Below are 17,710 nucleotides of genomic sequence, written 5' to 3'. Positions count from 1 at the left end.
AAAGAAGGGCACCAACTGCCATACGGGGTGGCCACGAGGGTCAGGGGCGCGCCCCCTGCCTCGTGGGCCCCTCGAGCATCGTCTCGCGTTGATTTCACTTCCCAAAATTCACATATATTCCAAAAAAAATCTCCGTCAATTTTTATCCCGTTTGGACTCCATTTGATATGGATTCTTTGTGAAACAAAAAACATGCAACAAACAAGAACTGGCACTAGGCACTTGATCAATATGTTAGTCCCAAAAATAGTATAAAAAGTTACCAAAAGTATATGAAAGTTGTATAATATTGGCATGGAACAATCAAAAATTATAGATACGACGGAGACGTATCACTTGGCATAGACAAGGATTTGGTAGACCAGTTCCAGTTGCTGTGACAACTGTACGTCTGGTTAGGGAGGCTGAGATTGAACTCAGAAGAATGTGTCTTCACCTTATTCCCCTTGAGCTAAGGACACCTAGTCCTCGCCCAATCACTCTGGTAGGTCTTCAAGGTAGACCTCCAAACCTTCACAGACTCCGTTCACCGGCGATCCACAATGACTCTTAGATGCTCAGAACGTGACGCCTAACCGGCTGGAGGACTCACAGTCCTCAAGTGTAACAAGTCTTCAAGTCATGCGGACAGAAAGACTTTAGTGATGCCTAACACTCTTTGGCTCTGGGTGTTTTGGGCTTTGTCCTCACGAGGATCTCTCTCTCTCTCTCAAAGGATTCGGAGGTGGGTTGTTCTCAAACGACAAAAGTCATGCACTAACTCTAAGCAGCCACCAATTTATGGTGTAGGGGGTAGGCTATTTATAGCCTGGAGGCAACCCGACATGATATGTCTGAAATGACCCTGGTTCACTAAGGAAGCGACATGTGTCCAATAGTGGGATTTCAAACACACGCGACAGCTTGGCTTGGGCTACAAGCAAAGCTGACTCATCCAACTCTGGATAAGATTTGCTCTCATTGTCTTCACTCGAAGACATTGGAATTTGGTTGAGCATCACTTCAGTCATCTGATTTGTTCACTTGGACCCCACTTAATAGTACGGTGGTTCCTATGACTCCATAAACAAGAAAAGGAAACTACAAAAGAAACTATGTCTTCGCACTCCATAGTCTTCAAGTGAATGTCTTCACAGGTCATTATCTTCAATGTGAATATCTTCATGAACCACCATTTTCTTCAATGTCTTCATACATTTTTAGGGGTCATCTCTGGTAGGTAAACCGAATCAATGAGGGACTACTACATGTGTTATCCTGCAATTCTCACAAACACATTAGTCCCTCAACCACGTTTGTCGTCAATACTCCAAAACCAACTAGGGGTGGCAGTAGATGCACTTACAACAACACATCTCTCAAGTAATAGACCGGCCTCTGGACCAGTTGCGCCTTGCCAGCTTCTGGGCGTTCAAATACAATCACCGTGCTGACGACCCGGTTGGTAGCAGTGATGTAGAGGAGCATTGGTTCCTTGGCAGCTAGAGCGGCCAGAACAGGCGGTGTGGACAGCATCCGACTGAGCTGGAGGAACGCCTCGTCCGCCTGGTCAGTCCACTCGAAGCACATGGTCTTCTTCATCAGCTGGTACAGAGGGAGGGTCTTCTTGCCCATCGGCTGACGAAACAACTGAGATATGCTAGGCACCCGGTGAACTTCTGGATGTCCCGCAGCTTAGTCGGTTTCTTCATCCGCTCGATGGCCTTGATCTTCATGGGGTTGCACTCTATCCCGCGTTCAGAAACAAGGAAGCCAAGGAGCTGGCCGGCTGGCACTCCGAAAACACATTTCTCCAGGTTGAGCTTGATTTGGAAATGGCGCAGGTTGGCGAAGGTCTCCTTGAGATCCTCCAAAAGGGTGCCGTGCTTCTTCGTCTTCACCACTATGTCATCCACGTAGACATGGGCATTCCTGCCGAGTTGTTTTAGGAGGCACTTCTGCATGCAGCGTTGAAAGGTTGTGCCGGCATTCCTCAAGCCAAACGTCATGGTGATGTAGCAGAACACGCCGAAAGAGGTGATGAATGCGGTCTTCAGTTGATCGGCCGGGTCCAGCTTGATCTGGTGGTAGCCGGAGTAGGCGTCCAAGAAGGACAGCAGGTCGCAGCCGGCCGTGGAGTCGGTCACTTGATCGATCCAGGGCAAGGCAAACGAATCCTTGGGGCAGGCCTTGTTCAGGCTCGTGTAGTCGATACACATGCGCCACTTGTTGTTTTTCTTCAAAACGAGGACTGGGTTGACAAGCCACTCCGGGTAGAACACTTCCATGATGAAGCTAGATGCCAGAAGCCGGGCGATTTCTTCACCAACGATCCTTCTCTTCTCTTCTGATAGGTGGTGGAGGGGTTGCTTGACCGGCTTAGCATCTGGTCGTACATGCAGCTTGTGCTCGGTGAACTTCTTTGAAACACCCGGCATGTCCTTGGGGGACCACGCGAATATATCCCGATTCTCACGGAGGAAGTCGACGAGCTGGCCTTCCTATTTGCTATCGAGGTTGGACCCCACGACAACGTATTGCTCCGGGTGCGTCGGGTCCAAGATGATCTTCTTGGTTTCCTTGGCCAGCTAGAAGGAGCCCTCGCCTTCATCATCCTTGGGGTCAGTCAGCATGGTTGGCTGCTTGCTGGCCATGGCCACAGCCCAGTCAAGGAGGCACTTTTCTTTGGCGATGACGAGGGACTCGGCCAGCCAGGAGCTGGCTGCGGCGCATTCGAGCGACTTCTTATAGTCGTCGGCAATGGTGATGATACCCTTGGGACCCGGCATCTTCGCCTTTAGGTATGCATAGTGCGGAACCATCATGAACTTGGCTATCGCGGGCCGACCCAAGAGCATGTGGTAGGGGTTGTCCAAGTCAACCACCTCAAACCAGATAGGCTCTCGGCGGAAGTGGGTCGTGTCGCCGAACAGGACGTCGATCTTGATCTTGCCGATTGGAGAGCGGGAAAGCCCATGGACAATGCCATAGAACACGGTCCGGCTAGGCTGGAGTTGCTGCTCCTTGATGCCCATCTTTTCCATGGTGTCCCGGTAGAGGATGTTGATGTTTCTACCGCCGTCTATCAGGATTCGGGAGAAGCGGCACGCCTGCCTCTCAGTTGAGAAGGTGGAGTCCAGCACCATGGCATAAACACCCGACGAAGGCATCACGGACGGATGGTCATCTCGGCTCCAGGTGATGGGCCTCTCGGACCAGTGCATGAATTGGGGGACCTCTGGAATAACAGCATTCACCTCGCGGTGCTGCTAACGCCGACTGTGCTTGTCGCTGGCTTCACTGGTGAAGACGACGTAGGTGGCGTTCTTGTTGGGGAATTCATCTTGGAGCATGCCGACAGGGCGGGCTGGCTGCTGAGGAGCCAGAACCGCCGGGCCGGCTAGAGGCGGCGGCAAGCCCTCACCCTTAGTGATTTGGGTGAGCCAGCTGCACTGCCAGGTTGTATGGTTGGGCTTCACGCGACTGTGGAACTTGCATGGAGCGTCGAGGGCCTGCTCAAAGGAGAAGGCCGGCAGCCAGGCGCCCTTGCCACCCCGCTGACGCTTGGGGCCGGGTTGACCTGACAGCTGCTGGTCCTCGACGGTCGCCACCCGCCGACTGTTAGAAGCCGGTTGCTGGGCCTTGCGCTTGTTGTCGTTCGGTTGCTGATGCCGGTTGGAGTCACCAGCCGGCGCCTGAGAAGCCGAGGGGATCACCTTCCCGGACACGTCGATCCGGATCTCCGACTTCATGGAAGAGTCGGCGATGTCGTACTTGTCCGCCATCACCAGGAGCTCGTCCAAGGTAGCCGGCTCGTCGCACAAAAGCTTGTGCTTGAGCAGGGTGCCCTCTGTGCACCCGGCGGTGAAGTACTCGATGGCTTGCACCTCGTGCACCCCCTCGCAAGAGTTGCGCAACTCAGCCCAGTGCGTCAGGTAGTCGTGAGTGGACTCGGTTGGGCCCTGAACGCACATGGAGAGCTGACGAGGCTTGGGGGGCACTTGTAGGTGCTGTTGAAGTTGCGCACGAAGACTTCGCTGAAGTCCAGCCAACTATTGATGCTCTTGGGATTGAGGTTGTTCAGCCATGTCCGGGTCATGCCCTGCAACATGAGCGGAACGTACCTCACGGCAACGCGCTTGTTGCCGTTTACTATGATGACGGCTGTGGCATAGTCGGTGAGCCAATCTTCCGGCTTCACGGCGCCGTTCTACTTGGGAGTGTCGCGAGGAAGCAAGAACCCTTTGGGGAAGGGCTCGTCGCGGATGCGGGGGCCAAAGCAGGCCGGGCTGACTATATCCTCATCCTCCATTGCTAGGGACCGAGCCAGCTGCTCGATCCGGCGACGAGCGTCATTCTCGCTGACTGCTTCACGGGGGTCTAGCCGGCCCCCCAAGGTTGGGTGGTCAACCGGTGCTGGAGAAGCCAGCCTCTCCCTACCGGGGGGCGGACGTTCATCCTGCTGGCGCCGGCCCTCCACTCTCAGAGGAACTTGCCGGCTGTTCACAACCATCTCGTGAGATCACCGACTGCGGCTAGCAGCCGGCTCCGGGTTCCGCTGGCCGCGGTCGCCAGCACTAGAGGACCAGGAGGTCACTCCGTTCTCGCGGCGGGGTGGAGGGTTTCCTTCCGGGTGGCCGACGCCACGGATGGCCCCACGGTGGGTGCCAACTATCGTGGTAATCTCACATCAGATGCCAGGGGGTGGCTTATCATGGGTGGAACCATGAGGACGTCGTCGGGTTCCGGAAGCGAGAGTGAGCACGAGCTCGGGAGCACACGAGACGTACCCAGGTTCGGGGCTCTCCGGAGAGAAAACACTCCTAATCCTGCTGTGATGACTATGATCGATAGTATACAGAGTTGCTCCTGGAGCTGTATTGCTAGAGGAGGAAGAAGGGTAGGGCTTTCCCGCTTCTCCTAGCTATGGTGTGTGTGTGGAATGAGAGTTGAACCCTTTGCATGGGTGATCCCGGGGGGTCTTACAGGCTGACCCCCTCGGGGTACAATGGTAATACGGTCGGGTGTAGGACCCGGACGTCGGTGTCTAGGGTCGCCGGGTTCTCCATCGGCTACTAGGGCCTGCCTCTGGAGGGCCCCGCTGGCTGTCGAGAATCCAGCCGGCGGGTAGGGCCCGCCGCCTGCGGGCCATGCTGATTGCCTTTTGCTGTAGCGCGGTCCTTGCTGACGAGGGCCGCGTCATGCATCGTATGGCTACAGTCCCACGTTGTGTGGGTAGGTGGCCGTTTGGTCAGCCCGCACTGTAGCCATGCCCTTCCGGGATTCGGGGGGAGCAGGCGACACTGTAGCTACGCCTTGTCTCGTCGTAGTAGGTGAGTGCAGACTCCGAGGAGTAGGAGGGGCCGACTGCTGGAAGCCAGCCCACCCCCGAAGCCGCCTTCTAAGCGTATGCCGTCTTCTGGAAGCCGGCCGTGTGGTCCTAGCCGGCCACACGGCTAGCCGGCATGAGGGCTTTGCCATCCCCGATGTCTTGAAATATTATTGGGTGCGGATGAGGCTACCTGGGGAAAATTCCCTCGACAATGAGATTCATCTGTCTATCTACCGTCTACGATGCTAGTTTCCAAAGGTTTTAGATGTTGCATGTGAAATTTGGTGCTGTTGTGTAATGGGCTAGATAGCTATATGCCTATATGGTGTAAGTGAGTGTTGAAGCTATATGATGTTGTACTTGATGTATTTCAATTATGAAATCCTGGTTCCATAATGCGAAAATGAAATATATTGTGTGTTTAATATGAATTGTTAATTTGATTACTAACGGATTCAAAATAATAGGCCAATTAGCCTGCTTATTGGGTTTTTCTATTGCAAACGGTTATTAAGACAACATCATGGGCGATGACCTCGGATAACCCACACGGTTTTTAGGAAGTAAACGTGTTGGATCAACGAACAATCACACATGACTTCATGTGGACAACAATTTGTGTTAGGCCACCTCGCACAAAGTTTTCCACATAAAAGGTGTGTGATGGGCAGCCTATGCCACGCGGTTTCTTCTAGGCACCGTGCGTGATGCATTCAATAACACAAACGATAGCATTATTAATATCGTCTGCAATGGCAACACTATCACAGACGATGTGATGCAGAAAATTGTGTGTGATGTATGGACGGACGGAAACATTTGTCTCGGATTCACTATGGGATGTACATACGAAAGGAAACGTTTGTCTGAATTCACTGTGTGGGATGTACATACAAACGAAAACAATTGGGCATGCATAATTGTTTGCGATGGCTCGGCCGATAGCACACGAGCTCTTTTTGCCCCGCGTGTGTGACCGGAGGACCTATTGCCGACGGTTTTCTGGGTCGTGTGCGAAGGACCCCCCCCCCTCCCCCTTTCGCACACACAAGCAAGGCGGCGGTTTAAAACTTTGTCACGGAAAGGGGATAAAAACCAATTTGTATAGTAGTCGCCTCCACTAGCGCCGGTTCGGTTTTTTAAACTATGATTCTAGCTAATGTCAAACTAAGGTGTAGGTGAGTGGGCATGTGAAGGTTTGTTGGGTCAGAGCAGCTTGTTTGAAGATGATTGCCACCTCAACTCGTCATGAGATGGTGAAGATTTTGGTTGAAAAAGACATTGGAGGCGACGAAGATGAAGATGGTGAAAACACACTATGAATGTACACTTCAAGAGCATCTAGCTCTAGGACAAATGATAATGAGAGCATGATCATAAGAGCTTTGAAGTCTTTGATTTGCATGAGTAGGTGATGTATAAGAGGCAGTACAAGGACCATGTGGCAGTACAAGGATTACAAATACTGTCCCTTTAGGGTCTGTTTGGGACTGCTTCGCTTCACCAAAATCAGCTTCACTCCACCCGATGTACTTTGGAGAAGTTCCATATAGGGGTTGCAGCTCCACCAAAGAGTAGTTTATCGTGTTTGGCTTTCAGCTAGCTCTAGTTTCAAAAATGAGAAATTTGGTAGAAAATGATCTACTTGATTGGATGTCGTGGGAAAAACAAAGGGGTATCCACTTACTAATGGTAGTGGTGGGTAATTTCCCCCAACTCTAGCTTCTAGAGTTTTTTTAGCACCCCTTTAAGAGCTTCACGAAAACAGGGGTTGTACCCCAGATTCTAACCCTAACCCTAGATTTTTTTGTGGAGCGACATATCGCGAAGCTATCTCGTTTGGCTTGCGTTTTTTAGAGCGGAGATGAATTCTAGGGAGCAAAACAGTCCCAAACAACCCCTTGACTCGTGCACAAGAGCTTTCATGATGCTCAATTGGTACCAATACTTTCTTAGCTAGCATTGCATCATTAAGGATTTGCATGTTTCACCTCTGAATTTTGATACAATCATTGTCCCACAGTCACCACTGAGTTCTGCCTTCCTCGTAGAGTTGATTTTAGCCGAAACCGCGCTCTTGCCTTGTTCGTGTGCCTATTGATTATTGATCTGAATTCAAGTTAGATTAGAGAAAACCGATGCCTTTTGTCATGACGGTGTTGGCATCTTTTTTCTGAGAGTGATGGATGTCTGGGTTAGCCTACGAATATTGCTATAAAAGAGTTGCAAAAGAGAAAGCAACCAAAATGCAAAATGTTGAATGGGGTAGGAACCCTGAACAACACCTCGTCCTTTTCAAAGACACATGCAAGAATACTGGGAAAGTGATCAAGAATGAGTCGCTCTGACTAGAGTGACAGGTTGTGACTGTAATGGAAAGAAGTTTCGAGCTCTCTTTTCTTGCTCTTAGACTTCACCTCCACTGGTTGCTTTATCCATTCAAGAGCGGGGTCTTAACAACTCGGCACCCTGGCTAGCAAGTCCATTGCTTCAATGACATAAATTCAATGAAGTGGATAAAACCTATCTTGACAATAAAGTACTCAACCGGCCTTCCTCTTCTGGATTATATGAAATAGAGCAACTCCAAAGACCCAAACAGACGGCGCTTCTTTCCGCTTTTCGTCCGTTGGATCGGCCGCCCGCTCGGTGTCCGTCCCGTTTGAGATTTGGGTTGGCAGTGCGCCTAATGCGTCGACCCATTTCATGTCCGCATGCAAATTTTGAAAAAAGGCCTGCGGCCATAGTTCATGCCAGCGACCATGTCGTCGTCCCAAAGTTCATATCGACACCATGCCAGCGCCGGCATACAATGTCAGCTTCAGAAAAATAACACACAGTTCGACTGGCGCACTTGCCAGTGGCCGACACACATGCCAGTACACAAAAAAGTGGCGGGAGTTCGACCACGCCATCACGGCCGTGGTCACGCCAGCACACTTGTTGGCATACAAAAAAGTATGGCGCTCGCCGCCTTTTGTCACTCGTCGTCGAACTTGAGCATGTCGGCCTGCATCTTCTCGAACCACAACCTCTTCCTTAGCGACACGGTGTTGAGATCCAACATCATGATCTCCACCCCGGTCATCATGCTCGCGAGAGCCACTTCTTTCGCCTTGGTCTTGGCGTTGGCGACCTCGATCTCTAGCATCTTGGCTTGCTTCTCCGCCTCCATCTCAAGCATCTTGGCTTGCTTCTCTGCATCCATCTCAAGCCTCCTCCTTTGGATCACCATGAAAGCGTTCATTTGTTCTTCTTTGTATCGTCGATGCTCCTCCTCCCTTGAGTCCTTGTTCACCATGCCCTCCACATCGGCTGGCATGTGTCGCGCGCCTCCGGATGACGAGCCACCGGCCACCGGTGTGGCGTTGAGGTCGATGGGCACGGGCATGGAAGGCACCACCACGCTCACCTCGGGCGAGCACTCCCCGGAGAGGCGGGAGGCCTGTGGGTAAACATGGAAGCCGGGTATCGGCTGCGTCGCCGACGCGCGGGGCGAGTCAGGGCAGCACCATTCGAGGAAACGCGGATGAGCCGGTGCTGGCCGCGGCCACGACGGCGTTGACGAAGCCATGCTGGCTAGGGTTTAACCCTAGCATATATAGCGCCTCCCTCGTTGCCGCTGCGACGCGGGCGTTGGTGACCTGCGGTGCGGCGACAGCGACGGCCGCGATGGCTTCGTCCCTCACGCCTGTTGCGTGCCTCCTCCCGCCCTTCCTCTTCACCAACTCGTTTTCTTCGGCTTGGACGCGACGGCGGTCTTGCGGGAGGCGCGAGGCTTGCTTTTGCCGAAGGGGGCAGTCGTCATGCCGGACAAGTTGAGGAAGGCAAGGCCGGTGGCGAGGTCGTCATCCATGGCGGGCAGCAGGGTTTTGAGGGGAAAGAAGAAGCCGAGCGCGCGCGCTTCTCTTATCCACGCCGACGCAAATCCAAGTCAAAAATGAATCCGCACCGACCCAAATAGACACCCACGAACGAAATGGGTCGCCCGAGTTGCTCTTACACCGACACTTCCCTGTCCCTCCCGATCCTCGCATGATTGTCAATCCGGTGGTGTGATGCACTTTACATTGGTATATAATCAATGGTTGTATTAGGCTTGTTTCAAAATAGCACACATTATATGTTGGTCCGCTGACAGCATGCTTTTAGAAGTGAATCATGACAGTTTTTTACGTCCCAATAAGGATATAAAAGATGAGGATTGTGCAATAACCATATAGTCAAACTGTCCAAGCTTGAGTGCACTGAAAGCAGCGATTACACTCACTCAGATCAGACAACACGAATATCACAATGTCTAATTTTAACTGATGAATTGTAGACAGACGCTAAACAGAACCAGACAGAATTGCAAAACCAAAAATGGTTTATGGGATTCTCCAAGTAAACATAGAAAATTTGGTCTCTTGTTCATCTAAATCGCTCCAAACTCAAAAGCGTTACATGAAATTGATAATATGTAGAACAAGACCGTCCTGAAGCCGGTAAGAGCACACCAGATGAAGAGCCCTCCTAAGCCACCAGAGTGCTGGCAGTGGTAGACTCGCTGCAGACAATCAAGGATAAGTTGTCAGATTACACTCTAGTAACAACTGCAGGTATGAAAAGGGACACAACCCACCAAGAGCGCAAAGCGACTTAGCAAAAATGCAAGCACAGATGAATGAATTACTTAAACAGGTTTTAAAGTTCAACAAAGCCAATGCTAGAGATTGTTAAACTAAAACAGGCCCATTCTCCACTTCTGCTACTATCTAGAGTATGGAAGTATCACACCAAAGATGAGATGTATTTGTTGGAATGCTTGAAAATTACAGCAAAAACTCCATTATAATGAAATAACAGAAAAAAGTTACCAACCAACTACTACCACAACCAAGTAAAGCTTAAACCCTACGATACATTTTATCAAAATAAAACAAGTCTTCCTTTCAAGTTGTGTACTCTTGTATGGAACAAGAAAACAAGAGGCAGATGGTTTCAGGTCTATACACATACTATGGGCACTAGTCAATTTCACCTAAACTTGAAGCAAACAGATGTCATCCTTGATTAAATAAGCTACTGAGTGGCATGCGTTTACAACACTAAACCCATAAAAACCAAGATAGCATACAGATATGCATACAGCAGCTCAGAACACAGCATCCACATGTTAAGCATGACAGGCAGCTTTCCACATAAAATGGCATTTGAGTAGCACAGCTGATCAACCTAAAGCTTTCCACATAGTAATTTGTAAACATGCAGGACAGAATCAACTGATGCAACACAAAATAAATCCTAACATAACCGATTGGCACTGGCAAGTTCTCACGTTCAGTTGCAGTAAACCTAGCTAGGTAAAAGGTGAAGGAGCAGAGTAACTTACTACTTCCAGGTGGGCGGGAGCTTCTTGGTGCGCTTGTAGTAACGGGCAAGACGGTGGATCCTGCTCTCAACAAGAATGAGCCTGAATTTGGAGTCCTTGTCCTTCCTGTTCCTCTCAAGATGCTTCCTAATGGCGACAGCCTTCTTAATCAAAAAGTACAGATCCTCTGGGATTTCCGGCGCCAGGCCTGCACACAAAATCCTCAAACATCAACACACTTGCACAAGCATAAACAACGCTAGAAAAATGGGAATGGTGTTTAACAGGGGACGGATCTGACCATGAGCCTTGAGGATGCGGAGGATCTTGCTTCCCGTAACGCTCTTCACGAGGGGGATACCGTGCTGGTCACGGAGGAGAACGCCGATCTGCGAGGGCATCTGACCCTTCTTCGCAGCCTTCGTGATCAACTCGTCGACCTGCGCAAGACCCAAAAGCATCAGAATCACTCCAATCGGAAGAAATCGGCAAGGTCGGAGAGCAACCGAGGGGGGCTCACATCAGCGACGGCGGTCTTGACCCAGCTCGGGGGAGTCCTCTTGTACGGCAGCGCCGACGACGAGATACCCTTCCTGCGCCAAACAGTCGGGAAGCCGCCATTAGACCAGATAAACCACTGAAGCGAAGCAAGGATGATACGGGAGACCGGGTGCGAGGGGTTACCCGCGGCTGTGCATGCGCCCCATGGCGTCAGGCGAGGGGTTTAGCTCCGGCGACGGCGGCGGCGGTTGCCTGCAGCAGCGGCGGCGCGAAGGGCGAGAGGGGCTCGAGCGGCGGCGCGATTGGGGCGTGCGGGTTAGGGTTTTGGGGTGCTACTTATAATGAGCGGCGGCGCAGGGAGTGTGGTGCTAGGGCTGCGTCGCTTTGGGCCAGGCCGTCAGTACGTGTTAGCCCGGTTGGGATGGTTTCCGGGCCCATTGGACGCCTTAGCTTGGAGTTTCTTCTTCTTTGTCTAAAAAAAACTAGTACCAAGTTTCTAAGACCCCTATAAAAAAACAAATCTCTAAGAAACATATATTTGCTCTAAATCCGTAACAATAGGTTATCTTTCCAGGCTTCATTAAGCTCATTTGCACAGACTTTCCATGGTATATTGTCGCGTGTGAGTGTGAGCATTGTGTTGTTATACTTTTTTTTATATGCAAATCTTTTGCGCCGTTATTTGTGGCATGGGAAGACAATATTGTTGCAAGTTTAGAAATACTGACTCGTTTCATTTCCTTATCAGTCCTTTTATCTCTTAGTCCTACTGAATTAGAATGGTCATAAATTGTGATCTAAAAAGTCTTTCTTATATTAGTTACAGAGGGAGTACACGGAAAACCCAGAACATCATCTGTGCAAGAGTTTGTTAGAGTTTGCATGGAGTATGGATGATTGTAATCTTTCATCCACGCAGATCCAGTCATTCTGTTCACTCGGGGGTGTGTGGGTTTCAATCAAGAAACACTAGTGAGGGGCATTGGCATCTTTTGATAACATAGCCATCTTAGCATAGAAAACATCAACTGGATTTTCCAGTATATCAACTAGAAACTTGAGTGTGCCCAACGTCACCAAAGCATTTCAGCAAAAAACATGTCTCGTCACAATGTCACCCTTCATCATACACTCAGAAAGAAAAATACAACCAACCAGACAACAAAATGGAATTTGATATACAGGTTTAGGTTGTCACCAAGCCCGGCTCATCCTCCATCAAACACAACCCCGAACTTTCTGAGAAGAGCACGTGGAAAATCAAGTATAGCTTCATTCTGGTTCAGAGAAGGGTTGTGTCTGGTCCTCTCACAAGTTGCTATCAGAGAAATGTGATAGAATATGAAGAAAAACAAGAGACACGCATTATGCCGCTGATAAGACATGCAGATAGTTCATAATTGCAGCGCGATGAACGATTAAACAGCAAACACAGCCAATGGATGTGATTCCACAGCGAATATTCTGAATGCAGATCGTCTATATACCAAACATATCAGAGGCCTTGAACAGAAGCTAGGGCAAACAAGCAGCTTATCTATTCCAAGATGTATGGCTAGCTGCGACCTGTGAGCAGCAAGTGATTTAACAAGGTCTACCAGAGATTCAGCAATATAACTTACAAATGAAGAACAGAGGTGGTTGGTGCAGCAAGAATCACATGTTGGATAAATGAACAGTCATTTTTACATCCTTTGAACTTTGTTGAACACAGGGGAACACAACCAATCATAAATTTTCATTTCTAAATAAAACATAGCAAAAAATCTGAACTGCGCAGAAAGATTCTCAACATAAGGATTCATGCATTGCATATGATGTATATTATACATTTAACAGAGCCGGATTTTGGTCCCTTCAACAACTGAAGCCTACACCTAATGCCACCTACAAGAACATTAGCGGCTGCCCTTGGTGTAAACTAACAACAGAAGGTAGTTTGCCTCAATAAGAAGTAGTACGCCAAACATAAATGCACATAGGTCTCATTACCACGGATCAACAACACAGACTTATACAAATCAAGCCATATGCACAGAATATTTTGGTTAGAAGCTAGCGAGGTGGTTCATGGATCATGGCAATATTCATGAGCATGGACAAGCTCCGAGAGAACATATACCAAACTGGTAATATAATTCCTTATATGCCACTGGAAATTTACACGATTCCGACACGTGTCAATGACATTACAGCACCGCACGTGCCACTCATACAATGGGTGGCAAATATGGAGTCCAGAAAGTTCCAGTGACAAATAAGGAATATGTATAAACAGATGGTAAGTTTCCGAGTAGACTGAACTCTTCTAAGCATAAAATATATATTGGTTACTAAAACAACTCAGCTTATTGAAGTGACGTCATTACCGTCTGATTACAAAATAAGGTTGATCCAGTGAAACCATAACAAATTCATAATATTGCAGGTAAACTGAAAATACTGGCTTGTGAAATGTTATATTGCAGATATTATTAGATTATAGCTCTGCTGCTCTACATATGTCTCAATTTGATCCAGAACCTTACCATCCCAAGTAAGATTTAAAGCAGGCATGACAACGTATTGAACTAATAGGGTTACACTAAAGTACTTACTGTGAAAAAGGCAAGCACTGGGATGTGAGTGTAGCAAAACCAAGATCAATCAATGACCCAGCAAAACTAGACAGAGTTCGTAATATTGTAGGTAACTGAACCATAGATTGGATTGTGTGACCGATTTCACAGTATATTTATAGCTCTAATATGCCTAAATTCCAACAACCTTATTGTTGCGTGGCAATAAATTCAAGAGAGGCCTGTCAACAGCCACATGGTATTAACCGATCAAGTAAAACAAGAATGACCCTCCCGGCAAAAACAAATTATGCCAACGGCAGAGGTCCTACAACTCCATAATAAATCCATTTCTCCTGTGCTAGCATCAGAAATTATAAGATGCCATCAATTACAAGAAAAACAAATCATAGGCTGTATTAACATGAATGCATAAACTGGCGCATTTCACTGGTTTCTGATTAAGCAATCAATCAATCACAGAAAGTAACAGGATCCATGCTTTACATTGCAATACCATCGGACAGATCCATTAATCCATAATCACACCATTTTTATCCAAACCCTAGGGCGGTTGGGGAACCACAACGAAACCAAAGCACAAAACAGAAGCGCAGCAGATCAGATGAGATGATACGAAATAAAATCACGCGAAGGAGGAGTTATTAAATACGAAGAAGTCTGAGCAGGCTGGGAGACGGATCAACCCACTACTTGGCGACGATGCGGCGGATGAAGTCGTCGTAGCGGATGGTGCCGTCCGCGGCGACGTCGACCTCGCGGATCCACTCGTCGAACTCATGGGGCTCGAGCTTCTCGCCGATGGAGGTGAGGACGTGGCGGAGGTCCGCGACGGAGACGGTGCCCGACGCGTCCTTGTCGAGGACGCGGAAGGCGTCGCGGAGCGGGCGGTCGAACGGCTCCGGGCGGAGGTGGGCGCGCATGAGTTCGAGGAATCGCTTGAAGTCGAAGGGCGCCGTGAGCTTCTCCTGGGCGGTGATGTCGCGGAGCTGCGCCTGCGTCGGGTTCCCACCCAGGGAGCGCATGAGGACGCCGAGCTCCGAGGGGGCGATGCGGCCGTCGCCGTCAGTGTCGAAGAGGGAGAAGGCCTCCCGCATCGACGCAACCTGCTCGTCGCTCAGCTCCTTGCCGGCCATCGCCGCCGGTGGGGTCGGATCGGGGATTTGAGATCTCGCGACGCGGGGCGGTGAGGTGCGGTGCGTGCGTCTCAGGGAGGAAGTCCGCGTTTGATTGATTTGGTGGTGAGGGGCATGTGAGAGGGGAGAAATGAAACGTGGGGTAGTGGCCGTGGTGCCGTGATCGATTTTTTTTTTTGAGAAATGTTTTTTTAGCCAAAAATAATATTTTTTTGCCGTGCGGCTGGACCTGCAGGGAGGTGGGCTTTCGGGCTATTTCTCTAGACCATTTTATGATCCGGACAGCGGGGGGATACGGCCTTGGCCTGCGAAGGGGGTCATGCGAGAAATGCGAGTGGGATCGGCCCATGTCCCCTCAGGTTTTAACCCAACCCAATTTCTTCTTAGAGGACAGGATTCACTAAAATATCTTTTGGTACAGAGAATGGCAAGTCCAAAAAATCTTTAATACAATTCCCAGAGTTCCTGTCGAAAAAAAAACTTTTGGTAGGAAACAAATTGAAGTGAGTTATGCCATATCCTATTTAGCACTTATAGGATAATTCATTTTTGAGTCCAGGCTCATCTGCACCCACGCTGACGAAAAAAATAAAACAAATACTAAAAAATATCAAAAAAATTCAAATTTTTTGTGTGTGGTAGATAATTTTTTTTTGAAACGAGTGTGGTAGATAATTTGATGCGTGAGGTTCGCTTTAATTTTCAAATCATTTCGACATCTGAGCAGCTCTTAGCAAAAAGACAAATTCGGGGTCTGTAAAAAAGTTTACTGTTCACGCACTGTTCTGACCCGATTTGTCTTTTTTGCTGAGAGTTACTCAGATATTCAAATGATCTGAAAATTGGAGCGAACATCATGCATCAAATTATCTACTACACAAAAAAGATTGGAATTTGTTGAATTTTTCTAGTATTTGTTTTGAAATTTTTCCTGTCCGATGGCAGATGGGTCTGGGCAGCGAAACGCCGCACTTCTACTTATAGTGTTATGGTTAGAAGCCACACAATTTAGGAACTATATCTATACTATCTATATAGTGTATCAGTTTCGAAATGGATGTAGAGCATCAATCATAACCATTAGCCTCCAAAAACAAAGGCTAAGATCAGCCGGATTCGCCATGAATAATAGACATATGTCGCCTCTACTGTGTTCTACAACATTCGTGTAGACCTTCCAGACAAAAAAAGGCCCATATATGATGCCTCATGTGCCATATACCGCTAGGGTGCATGATGACTTCAACCCAGATAAGATGATTTCGAAGGAGAACGGGGAGAAAAAGAAAGTAGATTAACATAAAGTATTTTAGATGTCTACATGCCAGCAGCCGCCTCCTTCTCCTCCAAGAAATAAAGTTAGGGTTTGTGCTTCTCGCCGATGCCGGCACAGGTCCGCCTCGTCTCCGGTGGCCCTAAGGCCATGGAGGCGCGATGGATTCTGGCAAGGGCCGTCGGGGAGAGCTCCGTTTTTAGTCGTTTTTTTCAATCTTGTTAGGGTTTGTGTCTTGCTCAGGAAGGCGAGGCGGCGGCGGCTCCCTGAAGATGGAATAAAGGTCTCCTCGCCTAGCCCCCATTCCGGCGGTGCATCTAGCATCATTGGTGGGCGTGTGGAGGTGTGTCTCTGGCAGATCTATCTTTGGTGGATTTGCTCGGATCTCGTCGTTGTTCATCTACGTTCGTGTGTCTTTGGTTTGGATCCTTCCGATCTACGTTATTCTTCATCGACGGTGGTTGCTATTCTGGGGTGCTGGTCCTATGGGGCCTTAGCACGATGACCTCCCGACTGTCTACTATAACGTTGTGCCCGGCTCCAGCGATAGAGGGGCGATGATGGCGACGCGCCTTCGGCTCGCTTCATGATTGTAGTCGTCGCTAGGTGGTCTACGGATCTGGATGTAATTTTTATTTCTGGTGTTTGTTGTACTGTCATGATTGAAGATGAATAAATTGAAACTTTTCCTGCAAAGAAAATGTCTACATACAATTTTTTATATAATATTAAAAACAATTGCGGGAGAATTTCTTTTTTCTTTAATCACTCCATGAATTGCACATGCATACATACTAGTCTTGTTTATAGCGAGAGCATCAACCGTCTCTCCTGAAGCAGTTCCCTACACGCTACAGTAGTCGGGCGGTCCATTCGTTTAACTAAACGTTGCGCTTGCGTGCTTTGTTTTTTCTTCTTTTTCTTTTGGGTTTCTCTATTTCTTCAATGGTTTTATACTTTTGTCCTTCACTTTTCCTTCGGTTATATTATTTTTCATCGGTTTTCTTCATTTCTTTACCGGTTTAAACCGAGTGTGTTTCTTTATTTTTTTTTATTTTTTTTCTTTTTTTCTTTAGTTTTTTGTTTCTTTCGTTAGTCTTCTCCCATTTTCTTTGATTCCTTTGTTTCCTTTCCTTTTCTGCGCTGGCTTTTTGCCGGTTTCTTGCTCTCTTTTCGTCTTCATTTTTTTGTTTCTTCCCTGATTTTAAATCTTTTTCCTTTGTTATACTTTGGTTTCCTCTGTTTTTTTCTCGTTTTTCTTTGCTTTCTTTATGTTTCTTTGTCGCTTTTCATCATTTTTCCTTTTTCTTCAACACATATCTAATTTTTTCAGTGCATAGTGTACATTTTCGGTGTATACGTGAAACATTTTCTTTGACACACACTTTACATTTCTCAAGTACAAGATGTACATTTTTCTTACAATACATGTTATGAACACTTTTTTGAATACAAGGTCAACATTTTTTCAACAAGCTAAGCATTTTTATTGTAATATACAATTTCATAAACCGCACGAAAAATTTGTAAATACATGATTAATATTTTCTAACATAT

At 48.2% G+C, this 17,710-nt stretch overlaps 2 protein-coding genes across 2 annotated transcripts; both read right to left on the bottom strand.

The window, feature by feature from the left end:
- Positions 1–9,600: 9,600 nt before the first annotated feature.
- Positions 9,601–11,510, bottom strand: LOC125517956 (40S ribosomal protein S13-1). The gene is made up of 5 exons (XM_048682916.1): positions 11,349–11,510; positions 11,185–11,257; positions 10,966–11,104; positions 10,686–10,872; positions 9,601–9,860 (listed from the first exon to the last, which is right to left on the bottom strand). Exons 1-5 carry the CDS (start codon positions 11,369–11,371, stop codon positions 9,827–9,829), a joined length of 456 nt encoding a protein of 151 aa, XP_048538873.1. The 5' UTR covers positions 11,372–11,510; the 3' UTR covers positions 9,601–9,826.
- Positions 11,511–14,142: 2,632 nt separating this feature from the next.
- On the bottom strand, positions 14,143–15,004 carry LOC125517957 (probable calcium-binding protein CML7). Its single transcript, XM_048682917.1, has one exon. The coding sequence runs from the start codon at positions 14,878–14,880 to the stop codon at positions 14,434–14,436; it is 447 nt and encodes a 148-aa protein (XP_048538874.1). The 5' UTR covers positions 14,881–15,004; the 3' UTR covers positions 14,143–14,433.
- Positions 15,005–17,710: the final 2,706 nt, after the last annotated feature.

Source organism: Triticum urartu, chromosome 7 (genome assembly GCF_003073215.2).
Source record: "Triticum urartu cultivar G1812 chromosome 7, Tu2.1, whole genome shotgun sequence".
NCBI classification, from domain to species: domain Eukaryota; kingdom Viridiplantae; phylum Streptophyta; class Magnoliopsida; order Poales; family Poaceae; genus Triticum; species Triticum urartu.
Note: the sequence above shows the minus strand (reverse complement) of the source record. Positions and strands in the feature narration are given on the sequence as shown.

Coding starts and splice junctions, on each gene's coding strand:
- LOC125517956 (XM_048682916.1), bottom strand. CDS start 11,371: ATGGGGCGCATGCACAGCCGCGG. Junction 11,258..11,348: donor GGGCGCATGCACAGCCGCGG/GTAACCCCTCGC, acceptor TGTTTGGCGCAG/GAAGGGTATCTCGTCGTCGG. Junction 10,873..10,965: donor CCGCATCCTCAAGGCTCATG/GTCAGATCCGTC, acceptor TTTTGTGTGCAG/GCCTGGCGCCGGAAATCCCA.
- LOC125517957 (XM_048682917.1), bottom strand. CDS start 14,880: ATGGCCGGCAAGGAGCTGAGCGACGAGCAGGTTGCGTCGATGCGGGAG.